Source organism: Rhincodon typus, chromosome 15, assembly GCF_021869965.1.
Source record: "Rhincodon typus isolate 14 chromosome 15, sRhiTyp1.1, whole genome shotgun sequence".
In the NCBI taxonomy this organism is placed as follows: domain Eukaryota; kingdom Metazoa; phylum Chordata; class Chondrichthyes; order Orectolobiformes; family Rhincodontidae; genus Rhincodon; species Rhincodon typus.
In genome coordinates this window covers 59,925,671-59,946,098 of record NC_063346.1, presented here as the reverse complement: position 1 = coordinate 59,946,098, position 20,428 = coordinate 59,925,671, and the positions used below count along the sequence as shown (strand labels likewise).

General features: G+C 41.0%; 1 protein-coding gene across 1 annotated transcript in view; it reads right to left on the bottom strand.

Annotated features, from left to right (window-relative positions):
- The window catches only part of hydin (HYDIN axonemal central pair apparatus protein), a 677,137-nt gene that overhangs the window by 231,061 nt on the left and 425,648 nt on the right, over positions 1-20,428 (bottom strand). Inside the window, exons 35-40 of the mRNA XM_048605579.1 lie at positions 13,368-13,495; positions 9,025-9,219; positions 8,522-8,671; positions 7,382-7,621; positions 5,104-5,278; positions 2,412-2,597 (exon numbers count right to left, since the gene is read on the bottom strand). Of these exons, the coding sequence (XP_048461536.1) occupies positions 2,412-2,597; positions 5,104-5,278; positions 7,382-7,621; positions 8,522-8,671; positions 9,025-9,219; positions 13,368-13,495 (1,074 nt within the window). The remainder of the gene's footprint in view (positions 1-2,411; positions 2,598-5,103; positions 5,279-7,381; positions 7,622-8,521; positions 8,672-9,024; positions 9,220-13,367; positions 13,496-20,428) is intronic.

The window sequence follows — 20,428 nt, the reverse complement described above, 5'->3', positions numbered from 1 at the left end:
CTTGGGCCCATGCGGGTACCCATGGCTACCCCCTTTGTCTGTAGGAAGTGGGAGGAATTGAAAGAGAAGTTGTTGAGTGTGAGGAGGAGTTCGGCTAAGCGGATGAGGGTATCAGTGGAGGGGGACTGGTCGGGCCTGTGGGACAGGAAGAAGCGGAGGGCCTTAAGGCCATCTGCATGGGGAATGCAGGTGTAGAGGGACTGGACGTCCATGGTAAAGATGAGGTGTTGGGGACCGGGGAATTGGAAGTTCTGGAGGAGGTGGAGGGCGTGGGTGGTGTCACGGACATAGGTAGGGAGTTCCTGGACCAAGGGGGAGAAAATGGAGTCTAGATAGTTGGAGATCAGTTCGGTGGGGCAGGAGCAGGCGGAGACAATGGGTCGACCAGGGCATTCAGGTTTGTGGATTTTGGGTAGGAGATAGAAGCGGGCAGTGCAAGGTTGGGGAACGATGAGGTTGGAGGCCGTGGGTGGGAGGTCACCTGAGGTGATAAGGTTCTGGATGGTTTGGGAGATGATGGTTTGGTGCTCAGGGGTGGGGTCATGATCGAGGGGGCGGTAGGAGGAGGTGTCGGAGAGTTGGCGTCTGGCCTCGGCGATGTAGAGGTCAGTGCGCCACACTACAAACCTGATCCAATATGTCAGAGCAGGTGACTGCAAACCCCTAGAGTGTTAATAAAGCAAGATATTTATTCTGTGAGGTGTACGATAGGTTAATTAGACATGGAAGGCCATAAGCTTGATTTCAGTTCAAAATATCAATAATTGATTTTTTGTAAGGAAATCTGCAGATTAATGTTTTTAGAACAATTTAAAGGACACCTAAAGGTCAGAAGCAGATATAGTTTTGCTCTTAGAAAGGAGTTTCTCAAAGTACTTGAGGGAATAACTTGCCTCAGCAGAATTGCAGTTTGTACAGTTTCTATACCATGATACTGTGGTTAGAAATTTGCAGGTTATTAGAAGCTGAAAAAATTTAAGCTCTCAGTTTTTCTTAATGTGGATTTGCATAAGAAGACTCCACAGTTCATAGGAAAGAAATCAGAGAGAACCATTAAACAAAACTTAAAGAATTGACGTACAAGAGTAAATTCTCTGAACTTAAATGTTGAAATTTAAGCAAAAGTTAAATTAAGACCATAAGACAGAGGAGCAGAAATTGGGCCATTCGGCCCATCGAGTCTGCTCCGCCATTCAATCATGGCTGATAAGTTCCTCAACCCCATTCTCCCGCTTTCCCCCCATAACCCTTGATCCCCTTAATAATCAAGAACCTATCTATCTCAGTCTTAAATGTACTCAATGATCTGGCCTCCACAGCCTTCTGTGGCAGTCAATCCCATAGATTCACCACTCTCTGGCTGAAGAAGTTTCTCCTTATCTCCATTCTAAAAGGTCTTCCCTTTACTTTAAGGCTGTGACCTCGGGTTCTAGACTCTCCCACCAATGGAAGCATCTTCCCAACATCCACTCTGTCCAGGCCATTCAGTATTCTGTAAGTTTCAATTAGATCCCCCCTCATCCTTCTAAACTCCAATGAGTATAGTCCCAGAGTCCTCAAACGTTCCTCATACGTTAAGCTTTCCATTCCTGGGACCATTCTCGTGAACCTCCTCTGAATCTGCTCCAGGGCCAGTACATTCTTCCAGAGATATGGGGCCCAAAACTGCATGCAATACTCCAAATGTGGCCTGACCAGAGCCTTATAAAGCCTCAGTAGTACATCCCTGCTTTTATATTCAAGTCCTCTCAAAATAAATGCCAACATTGCATTTGCCTTCCTGACTACTGACTCAACCTGCAAGTTTACCTTGAGAGAATCCTGGACTAGAACTCCCAAGTCTTTTTGCACTTCAGACTTCTGAATTTTCTCCCCATTTAGAAAATAGTCCATGCTTTTATTCTTCTTACCAAAGTGCATGACCTCACACTTTCCCACGTTGTAGTCCAACTGCCACTTCTTTGCCCACTCTCCTAACCTGTCCAAATCCTTCTGCAGCCTTCCCACCTCCTCATTACTGCCTGTCCCTCCACCCATCTTTGTATCATCTGTAAACTTAGCCAGAATGCCCACAGTTCCTTCATCTAGATCATTAATGTATAAAGTGAAAAGTTGTGGTCCCAACACTGACCCTTGCGGAACACCACTTGTCACCGGCTGCCATCCTGAGAAAGACCCTTTTATCCCCACTCTCTGCTTTCCGCCAGACAGCCAATCTTCCATCCATGCTAGCACCTTGCCTCTAACGCCATGGGCCCTTATCTTACTCAGCAGCCTCCTGTGTGGCACGTTATCAGAGGCCTTCTTGAAGTCCAGGTAGATAACATCCATGGGCTATGGAAGACTTTGTTTTGCTGTGTGCTTTAAGAGTTTTTAAAACTGTATTCTAAATAGTTTGTTTCTTTTTGTACCTTTAGTCTCTAATGTTTTTTCAGTCACTTCATTTTCAGGCTCTTTTTTGTCCTCTGATACTGGGCTTGCAGTTGGTCTTGAAGAGACCTCACTTTCACTGATGAGCGCGGCTGTCTCTGGAGGTACTAACTGTTCCTGCTTTTCTGTCTGATCAGACAGCTCCTCCACTTCATTCTCTTTGCGATCTAGAGGGAAATCAGTCAAATTTCAAGTTCAGTTCATATCAAAATGGAACAGTTACTGATTTTAATAATATTTTTGAAGTAAGCTGATTTCAAATTTTCTCCAATCAGCCAGAAACTTTTACCTTGAGATTAATACAGCGATTATTTAGTAATTGTGCAGATAGAATTAGGTGTCAAGATGTCATTACTCTCCTGGAAATGTCCAACAGTAATTATAGCAGCATAGTGTACTTCATGAATGGTAGAGTCAATCAGTTGTCTCATGTCAACTTGGGAATCAGATGGTTATGATTTCTGTCCCAGTTCACAGACGTGATCCCTGAATGTAGTCTCACACCGTTAGTAGTACTGAGGGAGTGTTGTACCATCTGATCAGTCGTTACAACTGAGGCTTCTTCTGCCCTCAAGTGAGCAAAAACGATTAACTGCCCATTTTATATCATTGTTACCTGTTATACCATGCTGGTCATAAATTGGTTTTCTCCATTTTTGGTTGTAAAGAATTTACAATGGTGCCTTATTGGGCAAAGAAAGAGAGGATAGGAAATGCTGGCACTGCCTAAACAGGGAAAAAAAAACTGGGACGTATGAAATGGAAGCTTTCTTGAAGATCTTCACCTTTCATAGGAGATGGATTAAGGTTAAGGCAGGGTTACTTTAATGTGACTGCTGCTGAGGAATTGTGGTGATCTTTAAAATTGAATCATACCTTGCCAAAGTTGTGACTTGTGACTTCACTTAAAATTTGCATGTCTTGTGAATGTGCTTGTACTGATGTGGTGACTGGGATGGCAGTGGTACCACAAGCTGCAATCAGGTACCACTGCAGCCCTCTGAAAGAGCTGAAGTGGGGATGATGATGATGCCACACAGTAAGTGGAGGAACACAAGAAACTAAGGTTGAAGTAAATGGTGCAGACTTAACAGGAGAATGCAGGGCTAACTTTGAGAGTTCACTTTTTATTTAGGTTGTATAGTTTGAAGATAATAATACAATTTCTACATCGGGAAACATTAGTTTTGGATGGGTCCGGGAGGATGGTACCAACAGCCACCAAGGGCATCTGTGGCTATTTCTTTGGGAAATACAAGTAGTTTAAGTACTGTGGTATTCAGCTGCAGATTGCATGGTCCACCATTGCAATGGGTGGACTGAAGATCACCCATTTTTCAGGTGCAAGGAGAGAACAGACTAGAGGAATAGTATGTGCTTCTGAACTTCAGTCTACACTCACAGGTCTATCAGGAGCAGGGCTCAAAGCTTGCCCATTCTAATTCTAGAGTAAGAATAATAGCACTAATCAAAGGCTGACTACATTAGATCCATTAATTCTACCAATGTCACAACAACAAACAATGAATCAGTTGCAGGATAACACCTTCCAGTGTAATTTCTTGCACAATTTGTTCTTTGAAGGAAAAATTACAGTGATCTTCAGTTAAAGCAACATCAGTAATGCATTAATAATCTAAGTCCTGGTCCTAAGAAACTTCCACCATTTATTGTTCACCCTGTGTTGAACAACAGAAGATGAGTTCTATTCATTTTCACAGCAGAAATAAAATGTGTTGTACTTGTCTGTTCTGATTTGCTCACTGAAGATGAGCAAAAGGTTCCCATTTTTAGGTCGATAATACTTAGTCTACAATTTTACCAAAAAACAACAGACCAATGTAGGTCAGAGTCAACAGAAAAAAAACAACAATTTGCATTTAGAACTTAGAACTATACAGCTCAGGAACAGGCCCTTCAGCCTACGATGTTGTGCTGAACATGATGCCAAATTAAACCAATCCCTTCTGTCTGCCCTTGGTCCATATTCCTCCATTCCTTGCATATTCATGTGCTTATCTAAAAATCTCTTAAATGCCCCTAATTGTACCTGCCTCCATCACCACCCCAGCAGTGCGTTCCAGACTCCAACCACTCTCTGTGTAAAAAAATTGCCCTTTGCATCTCCTTTAAACCTTCTCCCTCTCAATTTAAATGCATGCCCCCTAGTTTTATACTCTGGGAAAAAGATTCTGACTGTCAACCCTATCTGTGCATCTCATAATTTTATAGACTTCTATCAAGTCTCCCTTCAGTCTCTGCCGTTCCAGAGAAAACAACCCGAGTTTTCCTAGCATTGCGTTTATATTGCATCTTTAATGATGTAGAACATGCCAAAGTGCTTTATTACTAAATAATCAAACAAGACTTGACATTGAGCTGCATAACATGCTTGAACATATGATTGTAAATTTGATCAATGAACTGGATTTTAAGAAGAGTCGCTGAAAAGGAGAGACATGGAGAGGGGTGAAAAATAAAATGAACGAGTTACAGAATTTATTATCAGGTTTGTTATTCATGGTTACGTTAAAACTATAAGAAAACGTACATTATATGAACATGGGAAATTTGGATGAAGTAATATCAGTCACAGCAATTTCCAAACTACATTTCTACTTGGACAGAAACTAAAACAGTGTTTCAGTGTGCAGTTTATTTCTAAGCACATACCATTTTCACCTCCAGTGACTTCCACGGGTCTATTCTTGGCTTGTTCCTGTTCTTCTTGGATTAGACTTTGTTCTTTGTAGTAATCCAATAATTCAAATGGAAGTTTCTCGCCTGGTTGTCTTGGCGGCAGCAACAAAGTGTTATCTAAGCTATAGCCCTTCATCATCCTCAGCACCTTTCATGTGAACATGAAGCAGAGGGTTCAGCATTAAGGAGGTTTAATTTATTTTTAAAACATGTGTTCTTTTAACAAAAATGTTTTAATCAACAGGCAGTAGTGTATAGCTGTTTTAACGAGTTATACCACAGAATACTCGAGTATCTGTTACTCCCTAAACTGGCAGTTTCTTAACTCTGTCCTGCCTGCAACCAGACACAACATGTATAATTTTACCTACTACAATTTTAATATTGCTTCAATATCATAAAAAAATTCCTCTCCTTCTCCAGCAGCTTTCGCCGGGAACAGCAAGTACACATCACATTCTAAAGGTCAACATGTAGATTTGAAGGAACCTATTCCCAGACCTCCCTCAACACTGCTCTAAATTGTCTACTCAAAGATGTTCAGCACAACTTGATGTCGATTCTCTGTCTGCCTAGCCTCCCTTCCTCTCCATGGCTAACAGACTATTAATCCATGTCTATTGCTGTATGTCACTGTATCATGCAATGTTGCAGGGAAGTCTGGTTGGCTGAATTATAACGGTAATGATAAAGAAAAGTTCCAAGCAGCAACATCCTTTGACTCCTTGGAACAGCCCACAAACTCCTCAAGGACCAAATATTTCGTCAAAGACCAATAGCTGATGGCAATAACATTGAAATTATTCACTTTGAGGCGTTAAAAATGCATTTTTAAAAAAGAAATTTGAAATAGTATTCATTCATATTAAACGAAATGCCAGGTCAACACAGGACAAAGTTCGGAAATGAGCTAGATTGATTTTAACTCTGTGCAACTAAATGGGTTCGAGTGAATCTCACGTTATATTTAACCAGCCTTTGTTAGCGAACTAGCTTGCCAATGTAAAACCATATCAGAATTTTGGCCACAGCTCGTTTATCACATCCTTCAGACTTGTTTGTATATACCACCAGCAAAACCTCTATTATTTCAATAGTCACTGAGATCTTTCTGGGATTAGCTCCATCTGACATATTTACAGGAGACAGCCAAATAAGTCCTACAGCAGCAAAATCGTGAGCTTCCGGCTGCCAGCCACTACCTGCTGCAGCATCCACTGTGCCATTTTCAGCGTCTTAACAAAGTCAACTTCAAACAGTCAAGACAGTCATTCATCTTGATCTTCTTTTGCCCTCCAAGTATGTCTGTGACAAAATATAGCCTCCACTGATTTGTAATCACCTTCTCAATCTGCTTTGAAATGCACCTCCAAATTTAATGACTTCCTTTCTATATTCCTTGAAAGTCAATCTTTAATGTGAATGTCTCCAAACTAAAACCATTCAGCCCGATGCTCTCAGATTTAGTAAATCTGAAATCCTTCATTCACATTTAAAATTGTCAAACGTACGCATAAAAGAAACAATTTATTGCCAAACTGAACACAGGAAGTAAAGGGAAACTCCTTGGCTTGGTAGAAAATAGTAGTGCAACACTCCAGAGCCTAGGAATTTAATATGGAGTGTGCTCAGATAAGGTTACTCTTAATCTTAAATGTGGCATACTATTTGACACTCCATCTGCTTGTTTTAATCATAGTTAAAATTTCATTTGTTTATGTATTCATAATACAAGCAGTAAAACTGTCATTTTAGAACACTCTGTGACTCAACTGATGACCCATCATAGTTCCAAACAAGGCAATCCTTTTCTGTTAACATGTATCTTAGCCAGACAGACAATGATTAGCCTAAAATCTCCACAGCATCTCATCATTGTCTAAAGGAATTTGCTGGTTATTGCATACGCGGATATCAGATGAACATGGGCTTGGAGTCAGAAAGGGAATCAAGATTGGCTTTGGACTGACAGGAGGCTGAGGCTGGGATGGGGAATGGGACAGGGACTAGGACTGTGATTGGAACTTGGGCTGAGACTGCAAAGGGATTGTAAACAGGGATGGGGCTGCAGCTGGTATTGGGACAAGGACAGGAACTGGATTGAGTTGGGCATTGATTTGCAGCCTGGCTCTTATGAAATTAATGGAATTAAATCACTGATCTGCTCCATCAGTTTATCCCCCTAGTCAGTGAGGATGAATATCCACTCCTACATATCTAAGCAATTCAATATTGTCAGCTCTCCAGAGACCTTTTCTTCCTCCAAGTACTTGTTATCATATTCCACCGAGTAGAATTCAATGGGAAAGGTGCAGGGATTCTTTACAATCACTATCCCTTCGACCTCTGCACTGTAGGGTAAAAGCGGACCCAGTTCCAATGAACTTGTAGAAAATTCAAGACGAGGCTCCAGTCCTTGGCCAATGGCTGTGATCAGCACCTGGTTACTACTCTGTGCAAAGGTCAACATCAAACGATGCTTATAACGTTTCTGCCAATTGTGGGGAAAAGAAAACATAATCAAATCTCATCTTTCAATAAATGCTAATATTTAAATGTATATTAATTCATATAAACATTTTTGTTAACAGTCATGTTACTAAAAAGATGCTACTATCTATATGGCCTTTTCCTGCTCCTAATTCATATACTTATGTTACCAGCTATAACTTGTCCAACATAAGTGAAGGATTTGATGGGGTAAATGGGAGAAACTGCTCCTGCTGGCAGGACTATCCATGATAAGAAGTCAGAGATTTAAGTCAATCGGCAAAAGACCCAGTGGGGAAACTAGGAGAATTTCTTTTCTGCAATGAGCTACGATCTGGAATGCATTGACAGCAAGGGCCGTGGAAACGAATTCAATGGTAACTTTCAAAAAGGAATTTGATCTGTGCAGAAAGAACAGAGGCAGTATGATAAATTGCACAGCTCTTTCAAGTGCCAGCACAAGATAGCATGAGCTAAATGGCCTCCCTCTGTGCTGTACCATTCTTTGGTTCAAAGATGTGATAAAGAATGGATGATTTACACCAAAGCACCCTCTGGAATCATTCTCCTCATTTTTCTGGCTCTCACTCACAGTTGTGGATGCCTGAGCACGTGGATTATTACAGGTTTGTCTTAGATCTTGCTAAAATAGCAGTTTTAAGTTAGGCTAATTCTGGATATCCATCCAAACTAATGCCTGCTCTTTTCATGCACAGGTTGCTTGGTTTGGCTTTTCCCTCATCCAGTTCTTTGGAAAGCACCAAGCCTTTGCTCAGTGATTGAACTGTGATCAGAAGCTTACACATAATTTGTAATCAACCTGTTTGGAAACATTACCGATGCATTTTCTACCAGACTTTAAGGCTGGTACTTTATTCTTTCTTGTCTTTGAGAAACTCACCTCCTCATCTGGAATGAATGTCACCTGCACATTCACTTTTGCCCCAGCCTCCAGCACACCACAAGCTGGCAACATGCGGAATACGTAGGATGGTTGCTTCAACTCCTTCAGTAGTTTGGATCGCAGGTACAGGGGAACATGTTTATCAAGCTATTTAAATGACAAAACCCAAAGCTGGGTAAACAATGTGACTAGCACCAGTTAATAAAATATATTTGACATGGTATTTTACAGCAAGAGGCCATTTGGCCCAACATATTTACACTAACTTTAATCTTCCAACTTCCCCTTAAATTCCTCTCTATTAATCACCTCAGTATACTATGTCATAGTGAGTTTCATATTCACACCACTCTCTAGGTGAAGAAGGTCCTCCAGATTTTCTTGCTGCAGTTATTACTATTTGTGTTACTTTTATGACTTAGACTCCTCTATCAGTGAACCTTTCTTTATGTCTATTAATAACTGCATCTTACTGTAAAACAGAAAAGTCTTTTTTTTACCTTTTCTTTTACAACACTGGTATCAGCAAAAAACCATTCACAGGTAACATCCAGATGGTTGTGGAGTTGAATAGTCATAACCTGACATTGCCCACATTGCACATTGCCAAAGTCCAGGTGATCACTGGATACAGTCAAGCCAGGCATGGTCACTGTTGCACACAGGATTATATCCACTGATGGCCCACCTATAACCTGATCAAAATATTGGATGTATAAGTAAACTAATTCACAGAATGGATCAACTATCATCATCTTCTTCTGCTTCACTCTCGACTGAACCAGACTCAAAAAACATTTGAGAAGCAGACGTCTAAGGAATGTTTGTTGTTTTTAAGTGAATTCTCTCAATCAATTTGGCCACTAATAAACTAAACTAAACCACAATGTCCCTCTTGGAAACAGGAATTTCTTTGGAAAAACTGGAAAAAAGACAGCAAGACTAACTTCAAGTACCCTCAGTTAACCAGAGAGAAATTCCCTTGGGTTTCCACCCGATCACTATCCTTTTGGGTCTGATGATCAGTCTGCATGTGTACTCCTCAAGTAAGGACCAGACTCTGTTCTGATGTCTTCAATGACAGAGTAACCTGCAATAACAAAACTGACCAAAGGGAAATTGTGAAATGAGCAAGGAACCTCAGCAAGTCATCATCATGGAACTGTAACCCTAGGAGCAGCTAAGACGCTGAGGAGAGGAGACAGGGAGAAAACCTGCAAAAGTAAGGAAGCAGATGTAGAGAATCAGAAATGAGCTTTGGCTGTTCTTTTAAATTCCTCATGTTATGGGTACATTTTTCACTGCTGGTACCAAAGCAAGAGCAGAAATCTGTGAAACCATCGACCTGAGCAATCATTGGTGATGTTAGCACTCCTAACATTTTAAAAATGTTTCCACCCCATAAAAACTACTGAGCTACTGAGACTATGCTTCTGGCATTAGATTAATCCCACTTCCATGTTGTTGCCATATAAATATAGTGGTTACAAGAGCAAGTCAGAGGCCAGGAATACAGCAGCAGTTGACTTACCTCCTAACTCCCAAAGCCAGTCCACCATTCACAAGGCACAAGTCAGGTATATGATGGAATACTCCCCACTTGCATGGATGAGTGCAGTTCAAACAACACCATCCAGGACAAAGCAGCATGCTTTATTGGCAGAAGCAGAAACATTCACTCCCTCCAACACCAATGCTCTGTAGCAGCAGTATTTACTATTGCTGTACATTGTAGAAATTCACCAAAGATCCTTAGACAGCACCTTCTAAATCCTTGACCACTTCCATCTGTGTCAAGGCTAGCAGATACATGGGAACATCAACACCTGCAAGTTCCCCTCCAAGCCACTCAACATTCTAACTTGGAAATATATCACCATTCCTTCACTGTCACTGGTTCAACTCCCTTCCCTGATGGTATGTGGATCTACTTACAGCACATGGATTGCAGCTGTTCAAGAAGGCAGTTCACCACCACCTTCTCAAAGGCAACTAGGGACTGACTATAAATGTTGGTGCAGCCAGCAACGCCCACACCTGATGTCAGAATAAAGAAAATCTGATTGCATTTGATTTTTAAGGGAGATAGAAATTCCAATAATAACTGGCCAACTATAATGGGATGTTGGCCAGTAATGACCTCACTGAGTACTCATGTATCAAAGTTCACCCAGCACCTCCAATTAGATTTAATACAGATATTCTAAAACATTTACAAAACAACAGTGGCAGCAGAAGCAGACAGTTTATTGGGTTGTCCATCTCCATGCCAGTGAAACAGGTGGCAGATCTGACTTCATTCCAACCTCACTTCCCCCTGATAAAAATCCCGCTGGCTGGTACTGCCAGCATAGAGGTGGGATTGCAACATTGGCAAATTTCTCATTTGCGATTAATATCTTCAACATGAAAATCCTCCCTACAGGTTTCTGAAAGCACAAAGGTAAAGGGCTCATATGTTACAGAAAATGCAATTTGGTCTTGAGAAAGACAAAGTAACATACACTGCCATTATCAAAAATGTTATTCTTTTTTGAAATTTAGAGAAACTTCGAATTCTCCAAACAATTATTTGTATGAACTCATAAAACTTAAAAAGCTTGGATCATTTTATAATCCTATGAGCACGCAGTAAGGAATGATAAAGAGCTTGCAACAGTCATGAGGACCTGGAAATGTTGAACGAGTTCTAAATATATGGACATTGCCAGAGCTATGCCTAAAAATGGTGATTTGATTGGCCAACTGTAGCATAAGATTGATTTTAACAGGACAGTATGATCTTATCAGAGAAATATCCCACCCACCTTGGAGAGAAAAGATATAAAAATCATTACATGGTTCAGTGCCTAGCCAAGCAATCTGGTCAGTTGCTAGAGTTACAATCGGCAGGGAATTGGCCACTCCGATTCACCATTAAGGTTTGTTAGGATCATCATACTTGAGGGTTGTCTGTGGGGAACCACCCCTGAGCTGGGCTGCTGTGCTCAAATACAGCCCTGTACTCGAACTTGCTGCAACTACACAGGAAAGTAGGATATGGTATGTTTTGACATGTATTTCTGGCTAACTGTAATGGGTGTTTTGTTATGGGAACGATTCTATTGTTCAAACTTGCCATGAACATTGGCGTATGTGACCTCTGAAGCCTTGCAAATTCCCTCTAAAAGCAGAGGTTCAATTTACAGGATAAGCTTAAAAGTGAACCACTAACGTGGGTGTAGGTGGTCACTATTTTGAAACGTCATCCGCATCAATGCAAAAAATTGGATGTGTTATGAACTTCTACACATCCTCACAACACAGCCTACATCGTCTCCTTGATCCCTGATGGTCAGTTATAAGGTAAGCAAGACATGCATTCCTGAGATGTAAAATTAATCCTGATTACTAATATGAGTGTAGCATGCAGTTAGCTGAGAAGGGGGGTCAGCTTAAATGCTGGGAAAATGTAAAAAACATGGGTTCTGGGGCCATCAAATTACGGTCAGCTTGTACAACTGGTCAAAATATAAATCGTGAGTGATGGTAGGTAAGAAATTAGTGTTAAATTTGAACTTTGAGTAATGTATCATCATTATCTCCCATGATTCCCTATGTGAACTGTAGAATAATCAGGTGCAAGAAAGTTACAATCCCAGTGTTTGCTCGTCAACACCCAGTTGGAATTTTGTTCTGTGGGGAACCTATAGGTTCTGTCTGGAGGGATTGCTGGGGATGGAAACTATTGCTGTATTTTATTGGGATAAGAACCAGAAGACTGTGACAGCATGAGTCTCTTATCACTATGCACCCCAATTGGATCTGATATTGCTCCACAGACTTCCTTTCATGAAGATTTATCCCTCAGTTGAAAGGGCTTCCCAGAAAGAACAGGTTGAACCAGTGAGTGACAGAGTCCAGTAAATGGACAGTGCCCACCTATCTGCTGTTGATGTCTGGACCACAGCCTGCAGGGTTAACTTACATTGTATGCTGCCAAACATATCATATTTAAGACAAACACACTCACAAACACTTGTGAGCTGCAGCAGCTATTTACGGTGTATAAAGTCAGTTTCATTGTTCACTGGAATTTCAATTTTAATCAGGAACAGGTTTCAAGGGGCAGTAGACTTGCCACTCCCCTGGGGAATCAGTTTGTATCCCACACTAATTCCAGCCAGACACAGTGCTAATTTTCTCACTCTCAACAACTAGTTTAATATCCTCTGGTGTTACTTTTTCAGGCTGACTGACTGTTAAACTGCTTGCAAAGTGTGAAAGAAGCATTATCATAGTCAACTGAAACTGTCCAGATTACTTGTGCTAAGTTTTCCCTGCTGAAAACATAAGATTTAATTTGTCAGCACTATAGTGATCATTATTGTCCAAAAATAAGATTGTAAATATTTCTAGAAAAACATCCAAAGCAGAGATGACAGCTGCAAGAGAGAAGCAAACAGGATGCTGCTCCCAGTACCTGCCAATATTGTTTTCCAAACAGTGTGAGAGGTGTCAGGATGACTCAGCTTTTGATCATCCTCCCCATACTGGTGCAGTGCTTAAAATCAAAGTACCCAACCGTGTGAAGAATCACAGATGCCAACTGTTCTCTGGTACATGACATGGCTTGGGAGCATTTTGATATAAAATAATTACAGCCGCCAAGTTTCTGCAAGAGTGACAGATGTAGCGTTCCTGCTAAATTACCTTAACCCACTTCAGAATAGCACAGCAAATGAAAACTGCTGGTCTAAATAATGCAACACGCCAACTTCAAAGTATTCTAATACAAAAATATGCAAAGGGATTAAGTAAAACCAGACCTTTGAAAAATGGGAGTGATGGTTTTTTTACACACCTGTATCGACATCAAAGCTTTTGTAGGTCCAATACTGAGGTTTGCACGAAGGGGGTCAAACCGTACTTCAAAAGTCTCTGTTTCACAATAGGGCAGATTTTTCACCCTGTTCAGCTCAGTGCTGAAACCTATAATACAAATCACATCAGGAAAAACAGGAAAGACAGAAATCTTACATTTTACCTGTAAGGCAATATTATTAGAATAGACAGCAGTTACTTACAAGGTGAGGGTATCAAGTTTTATTTCTGTTCTAATGTACAATGCCTTTCCACATAGTTGCACGACAAGAGAAAGTAGAATGTTTGTATCTGGGAAAATCATAATGTATGGCCAGCAACTGAATTATTCCGAGTGAGTTAAAGCCTGAGATCTGGCTAAGATTTCTAATGTTTTACATATAGAATAATAAATAGGCAAAAGTGAGTTTCAGGGTGTAAACTGATTGAGAGGTTCAGACGCTCCATCAGAACTGGAATGTAGTACAAGGAAGAATAATTATGGCACTCAAAGACAAGTCTTTTATACCAATATATGAAACTGCCAGAAAGGTGTAATTCAAGCAGGAGATACAGATCTGACTGACTGATTTTGGTCCTTCTGATGAAATGTTAAATTCAGTTCAGACAGGGTCTTGTTTATTGATGGTTTTATAACCTTGGTTCAACCTGCAATGGGTGATCACTGTGGCCATTTTGTGTTTTTAAGGTTTATCTTTAGCCATGTTTAAAACCATTTTAGTCAATGAAAAGTCCTAGGTATTGAAATCTGATAATGTAAGTTGACAATTGATTGTACATTTTTACTTTAGGAACTGTTCCAGAGTTTGTAGAATCTTGAAAGATGACTATCAATCCATCTACTATATCTAGGGCCACATCCTTAAGTACTCTGGGATGTAAATTATTGGGCCCTGGGTCAGTACCAGTATTTAATCACATCAATTCCCCCAATACCATTCCCAGACTAATACAATTTCCTTTAGTAGCTCCTCCCTGACACTAGACTCTGTGCTTCCCAACACTTTTGGAGCATTATTTGTGTCCTCTTGTGTGAAGACAGAACCAAAATATGTAGTAGAGATAGTAGGAACTGCAGATGCTGAAGAATCTGAGATAACAAGGTGTAGAGCTGGATGAACACATCAGGCCAAGCAGCATCAGAGGAGTAGGAAAGCTGACGTTTCGGGTCTAGACCCTTCTTCAGAAAAATCCAGCTCTACACCTTGTTATCTCAAAATATGTGGTAAATTGGTCTGCCACCTCTTTGTTCTCCATTATAACTTCCCTGGTTCTAATTGTGATGGACCTACATTTATCTTCACTAATCTTTTTCTCTTCACATACCTTTGGAAGCCCTTACAATCAGTCTGTATGCTCCCCACAAGCTTACTCTAATACTCTATTTTTGCCCCCTTAATCCTTTAAATCTTCCTCGTGGCTGTCTCTGTCAATCTGACTTTTCCAACTACTGATGACTGCACAATGTTCACACAATTCGCAACTCCTCAAATACTGAAGCGGTCCATGTTCAAATGCAACGAGATACTGGCTTGGGCTGGCAACAAACATTCGCACCACAGAAATACCAGGCAATAGCCACCTCAAATAAAACACAATCTAACCACCGCCCTTTGACATTCAATAGATTGAATCCCCCACTATCAATATCCTGTGGGATTACCATTGACCAAAAACTTAACTGAACTCATCAATGGATACCAGAGCATGTCAGAGGCTATAAATACTGTGACAAGTAACTCACTTCCTGACTCCCCAAAGCCTGTCCATCATCTACAAGGCGCAAGTCAGGAGTGTGATGGAATACTTCCCCCTTGCCTGGATGGGTGCAGCTCCAACAACACTTGAGAAGCTTGATACATCTAAGACACACTTGATGAATACCACATCTACCAACATCTATCCCCCTCCACCATCAAGTAGCAGCAGTGTGTACTATCTACAAGATGCACTGCAAAAATTCACCAAAGATCTTTCGACAGCACTTTCCAAACCCTCAACCACATCCATCTAGAATGACATGGGCAGTAAGTACATGGGAACATCAACAACTGCAGGGCCCCTACAAGCCAGTCACCATCCTGACTTGGAAATATGTCGCTTTTCCTTCACTGTTGCTGGGTCAAAATCCTGGAATTCTCCCTCTAACAACATTGTGGGTCAACTCACAGCATGTGGCATGCAGTTCACCATCACCTTCTCTAGGGCAACTTGGGACGGGCAATAAATACTGGTCACCCATGTCCCACGAATGAATAAAAAATCTACATGAAGATTAAAGTCAACAATGATTAATGTACTGCTTCTTGTCCCTGTCCTCGTTATCGACTGATTTATTATCTGGCCTACCATATAGTTACTGTTAGAGGGCCTTTATACTACTCCTAGTAGAGTCTTCTTCTTTGTTTTAGTTTTATCTCCACCGATATAGGTTCTGTATCTTTCATTCCAAGATCATTTCTTTCTATTAGACTTATTTATTTTGTATTAATCATGCTATCACCATCATGCTTTCCTTCCTGCCTGTCATTTCAAGATACCATGTACTGATGAAAAGTTAGCTCCCAGCTTTGATCCACTCCCTTTACACCTTTGACTGTGTTGCCAAATTCTGAATGAATGCCATCTACAAGTTTGCTGACGACACTACTGTAGTGGGACAGATACCTAACAACGATGAATCAAACTACTGAAGGGTGATAGACGGCTTGGTGACGTGGTGCAATAAAAATAATCTTGTCTCTCATCATCGGCAAAACTTAAGAACTGATCATTGACTTCAGAAAGAAAGGATGAGAACACGCCCCCAGCTATGCCAACAGCACTGAGGTTGAGACGGTGAAGAGCATCAAGTTCCTCGGAGTAACGATAACCGACAATCTGTCCTGGATTTCCCACAAAGATGTGACATCCAAGAAGGCACAATAACGCCTCTTCTTCCTCAGGCAGCTCAGGAAATTTGGCATGTCCATAAGGTCCCTAACCAAATTCTACAGATGCACTATTGAAAGCATACTGTTCGGGTGCATAACAGCCAGGTATGCCAACTGCTCTGCCCAAGACCATAAGAAAACACAGAAGGTGGTGTGCACAGCCCAGACCATCACGGAAGCCAACCTTCCATCCATGGACTCTATTTACACGGCTCACTGCCGCAGAAAAGCTGCCAATATCATCAAAGGCCGATTGCACCCCAGTAATGATTTCCTTCAACCTCTTCCATCAGGCGGAAGATACAGAAGCCTGTACACACGCACGAGCAGGTTTAGGAACAGCTTCTTCCCAGCTGTTATCAGACTGATGAATGGACTCTCTAGCCTCAAATAATGCTGATCTTGCTAATCACCTAGTGCACGCCCTGTGCAATATAACCTGTATGCCTCTGTCTAAGTCCTTCTGATCTGTACATCCTTTGCTTACTACGATCTGCCTGTACCGCTTGTAAACAAAGCTTTTCACTGTATTTCGGTACACGTGACAATAAATAAATCAATCATTCAATCAATCATTCAGTCAATCAATCCTTGTAACCACCTCTATAATTGCTATAAGATCACACACCCATTAACCTGTATTTGTGCTGTTAAGCATTTATTTTGTTCCAAATACTATGCACATTCAAGTGAAGAGTCATTGGTTTTGCTCTTTTTACTACTTTTTTTTCCCTCTTTGATTCCATTTACCACTGTTTTTCTGTGTTTGTACACTCTGTCCCCTCCGGTCCCACTCTTGGTATTGTAATCCAAATGGCTGTTTTGCAATACCCCCATTCTTCAATTAGTTTAAAGCATGTATCAGCAAATAAAGGATATATCATCCAGTTGCAATCACTCCAGAGATTTTAACAAGAATACTTTTAGGGTAAAATTTCATATCCTCGAGTCAGGCATAGGGATCAGACTGTAACTTATCTGCAGATGCTTAGAGGGTTAAAAATGAATACAGTGGTTGTGCTGACATGGCGAAGAACAAAAGCATGATGAATATATGTGTTGGACAGTGTCAGCAGATAGTTATACATTAGGGATGTTTGATTTTAAACTAATTCAGAATCAGCTATTTCTGGTTTTAATATCCTTGAGAACAGCTAATAAAGTGTCTTATAGTTTAGATATCATTAGAATCAAAAGACCTTGATGAACTGGGAACTTTGTACAACCATCATTGACTCTCTCCACCAAAGGCATTATTTTCATTTAACTTACTATAGGAGGTTCTCTGCATTACAGATGGAGCTTGGAAAGGTATTCCAGTACCTATAAATACAATACCCATATCTCTTAAAACATCCCAAGTCATTTCAGAGGAGCTTAATCAGAAAAAATATGACACTGGGTCGAAGACAGAGATAATGGAATAGTCACATACAAATTTAATAAGAAATTTAGATGAAAATAATTTAACCAGGGGTGGTTAGAATGTGGAACTTTCTACTGGATAGAACAGTTGATTCATTTAAGGGAATGCTGTCAAGTATGAGGGAGAAAGAAACAGAAGATATATTGATAGGGTTACATAAAATAAGGTGGAAAGGAGACTCGTTTAGAGGACAGACATCAGTTGGGCCATTACCTAGTTCTGTGCTTTAAATTCTATTTAACCATACAGATGTTCTTGTGTTCCTAAATTACATGTTGATTACAGAACTACATCACCCATCCATCATCCTGCCATATATATAGGGCTCCAGGAATTGGGGCAGACTTGAATGAGGAAATCATCATGTAAAGTCAATCAAACGCAGAGCAATAGATTACACTGGACAATGAGGGACATTTAGCTTTTCTCTTCAAACATTACCACTGGTCACTAGAATACCAGGACTATTTGTTCACTCACTTCAGTCTCTCCTCTTGCAGACACTCAATTTGAACTTCCAAAAAAACTAGGCGAAGAGCCTTGATGGCCACAAATGCAGATGAGTTCAAGTCACAACAACTGAATTAATCAAAATAAAATGTTGGGGCTGGGCTTTCAATACTGAGGCATACAGTCTGAGTTGGAAAATTTCCTGGCTCAGCGGACCTTTTCAAGGTTTCAAGGGCCCTGTTACATGTAATCTTTGCTCTAGGGAGATGGGGTGGGAGAGGGTCTGACCTCTGGAAGCAGATCACAGGTAACATCCAGGGGTGGGTGAGTACCAAGGCAGGCTAGTTAAAAGGCCAACATGGAAGAACACAGCAGGCCAGGCAGCATTTGGAGGAAAGGAGCAATCAACATTTCGGGTATTACCCTTCTTGAGTGCTGAAGGCACACCGGAGGCCTCACTGATGATGTCACCGAGCATGGTGATGAAACGTCTGAATGAAAACAAGTCAGCTCGGCGAGTAAGTCAAAAACCTCACCCACAACCCGAGCTACAAATCTTTGCTAAGACCTTTATGAGGTTGTACTAAGTTATTCTTTCTCTGTTCTCTTTTGTCAATGTATGTTTATTTGAATGAGATTAAGAGATATGGTGATAAAGCTTGTGTTACTGATGTTTTAATGGTCTGATCTGATTGACATATATAGAGTTGTAGAAATAACCCTTACTTTCAAAGCACAGTTGGCTCATAAGTTCTGCACATTGGGTAAAATGGGTGAATAGGCACAGTGGGGCATGAAGGTCCCAATGCAGACATTGAATGGGCATTAGTGTAAGAAATTTTAGATTTACCTTTCAAAAGATTTCTGAATCCAGACCAGGTGCACAACTCCTTTGAGGGGCCGTGAACCACAAGCATCCAGAAACTGGTTCGATCTGACAAGAAATATGGGGGTCTATGAGATAGCTACCTCCACAGTGCAGCCATCCAGCTCATGAATGCAGGATGTGGGCATTACGCTCAGATATAAAAATCATGAAACTACCAGATTGTCATAAAAACCTATCAGATTCACTGTGTCCTTTTTGGAAGGAAATTTAATTACACAGTCTAGTCACGTGGTTAACTCATAACTGCCCTTTGAAAGGCCAATTCTATCAAAGCACTGCAAAAAAAAAGAATAAAACTGGATGGATTCTCATTGAAGCATACCTCTTGTCCACTATCCCAGAATCCTGCATCACCATCCCTGTCCCAATGGCAGACTAATCTACCAGAGTGTTGTCTGTGGTAAAGGGGCTCGTTATAGGGAGACACTAATAGGCTGGGTTTGTTTTCCTTGGAACAGTGGAAGCTGAAGTGGGGAATCTGATTGAGGTATACAAAATTACGGGAGGCATAGACAGGACAGACCATTAGAATCTTTTCCCCATAGCAGACGTGTCTAAGACCAGAGGGCACAAGTTTAAAGGGAAAAGTGGCTTTCAAGAGATCAGAGAGAAAAAAATTTCACCCAGAGCATGGTAGAACTATGGAGTGTGTTACCTGAGAGGGTAGTGGAGGAAGGTACTCCCACAGCATTTAAAAATCATCAGGATTAGCATTTAAAATGCCAGGGCATAGTAGGCTATGGACCCAGTTCAGGTAAATGGCATTAGTGCAGTTTGGTGTTTTTGGTTAACATAGATATGGTGGGCTGAAGGACCTATTTCTATACTGTATGACTGTTTGATTTCGATTTTATTGTCACGTGTACTGAAATACAATGAAAAGTTTTGTTTATGAGTGATACAGGCAGATGACAGCAAGCAAAGGATGTACAGATCAAAAAGACTTAGAGGCATACAGGTTACATTGCAGGTTAGATTATTTGAGGCTAGAGTCCCATCAATAGTCTGAAGACACTACGACATATAGTGAGTGGGTCAACAATGGTCAAGAATAAGTGGCTTTGGGAGCTCTCATCAGTGATATTGGGCCCCATGAAATCTCATGACTTCCGTTCAAGAATAGGCTTGTGGCAGGTGGTAAGTCAACCAGCAAGAAAGAAAAGCCAACATCAATGAGACAATCCCCCTCATCCTCACTTTCCACCTCACCAGACTCTGCATCCAAAGGATCATAAGCTGCCATTTCCTCCATCCAAGACAACAAGGTGCAGGGCTGGATGAACACAGCAGGCCAAGCAGCATCATAGGAGCAGAGAGGCTGACGTTTCGGGCCTAGACCCTTC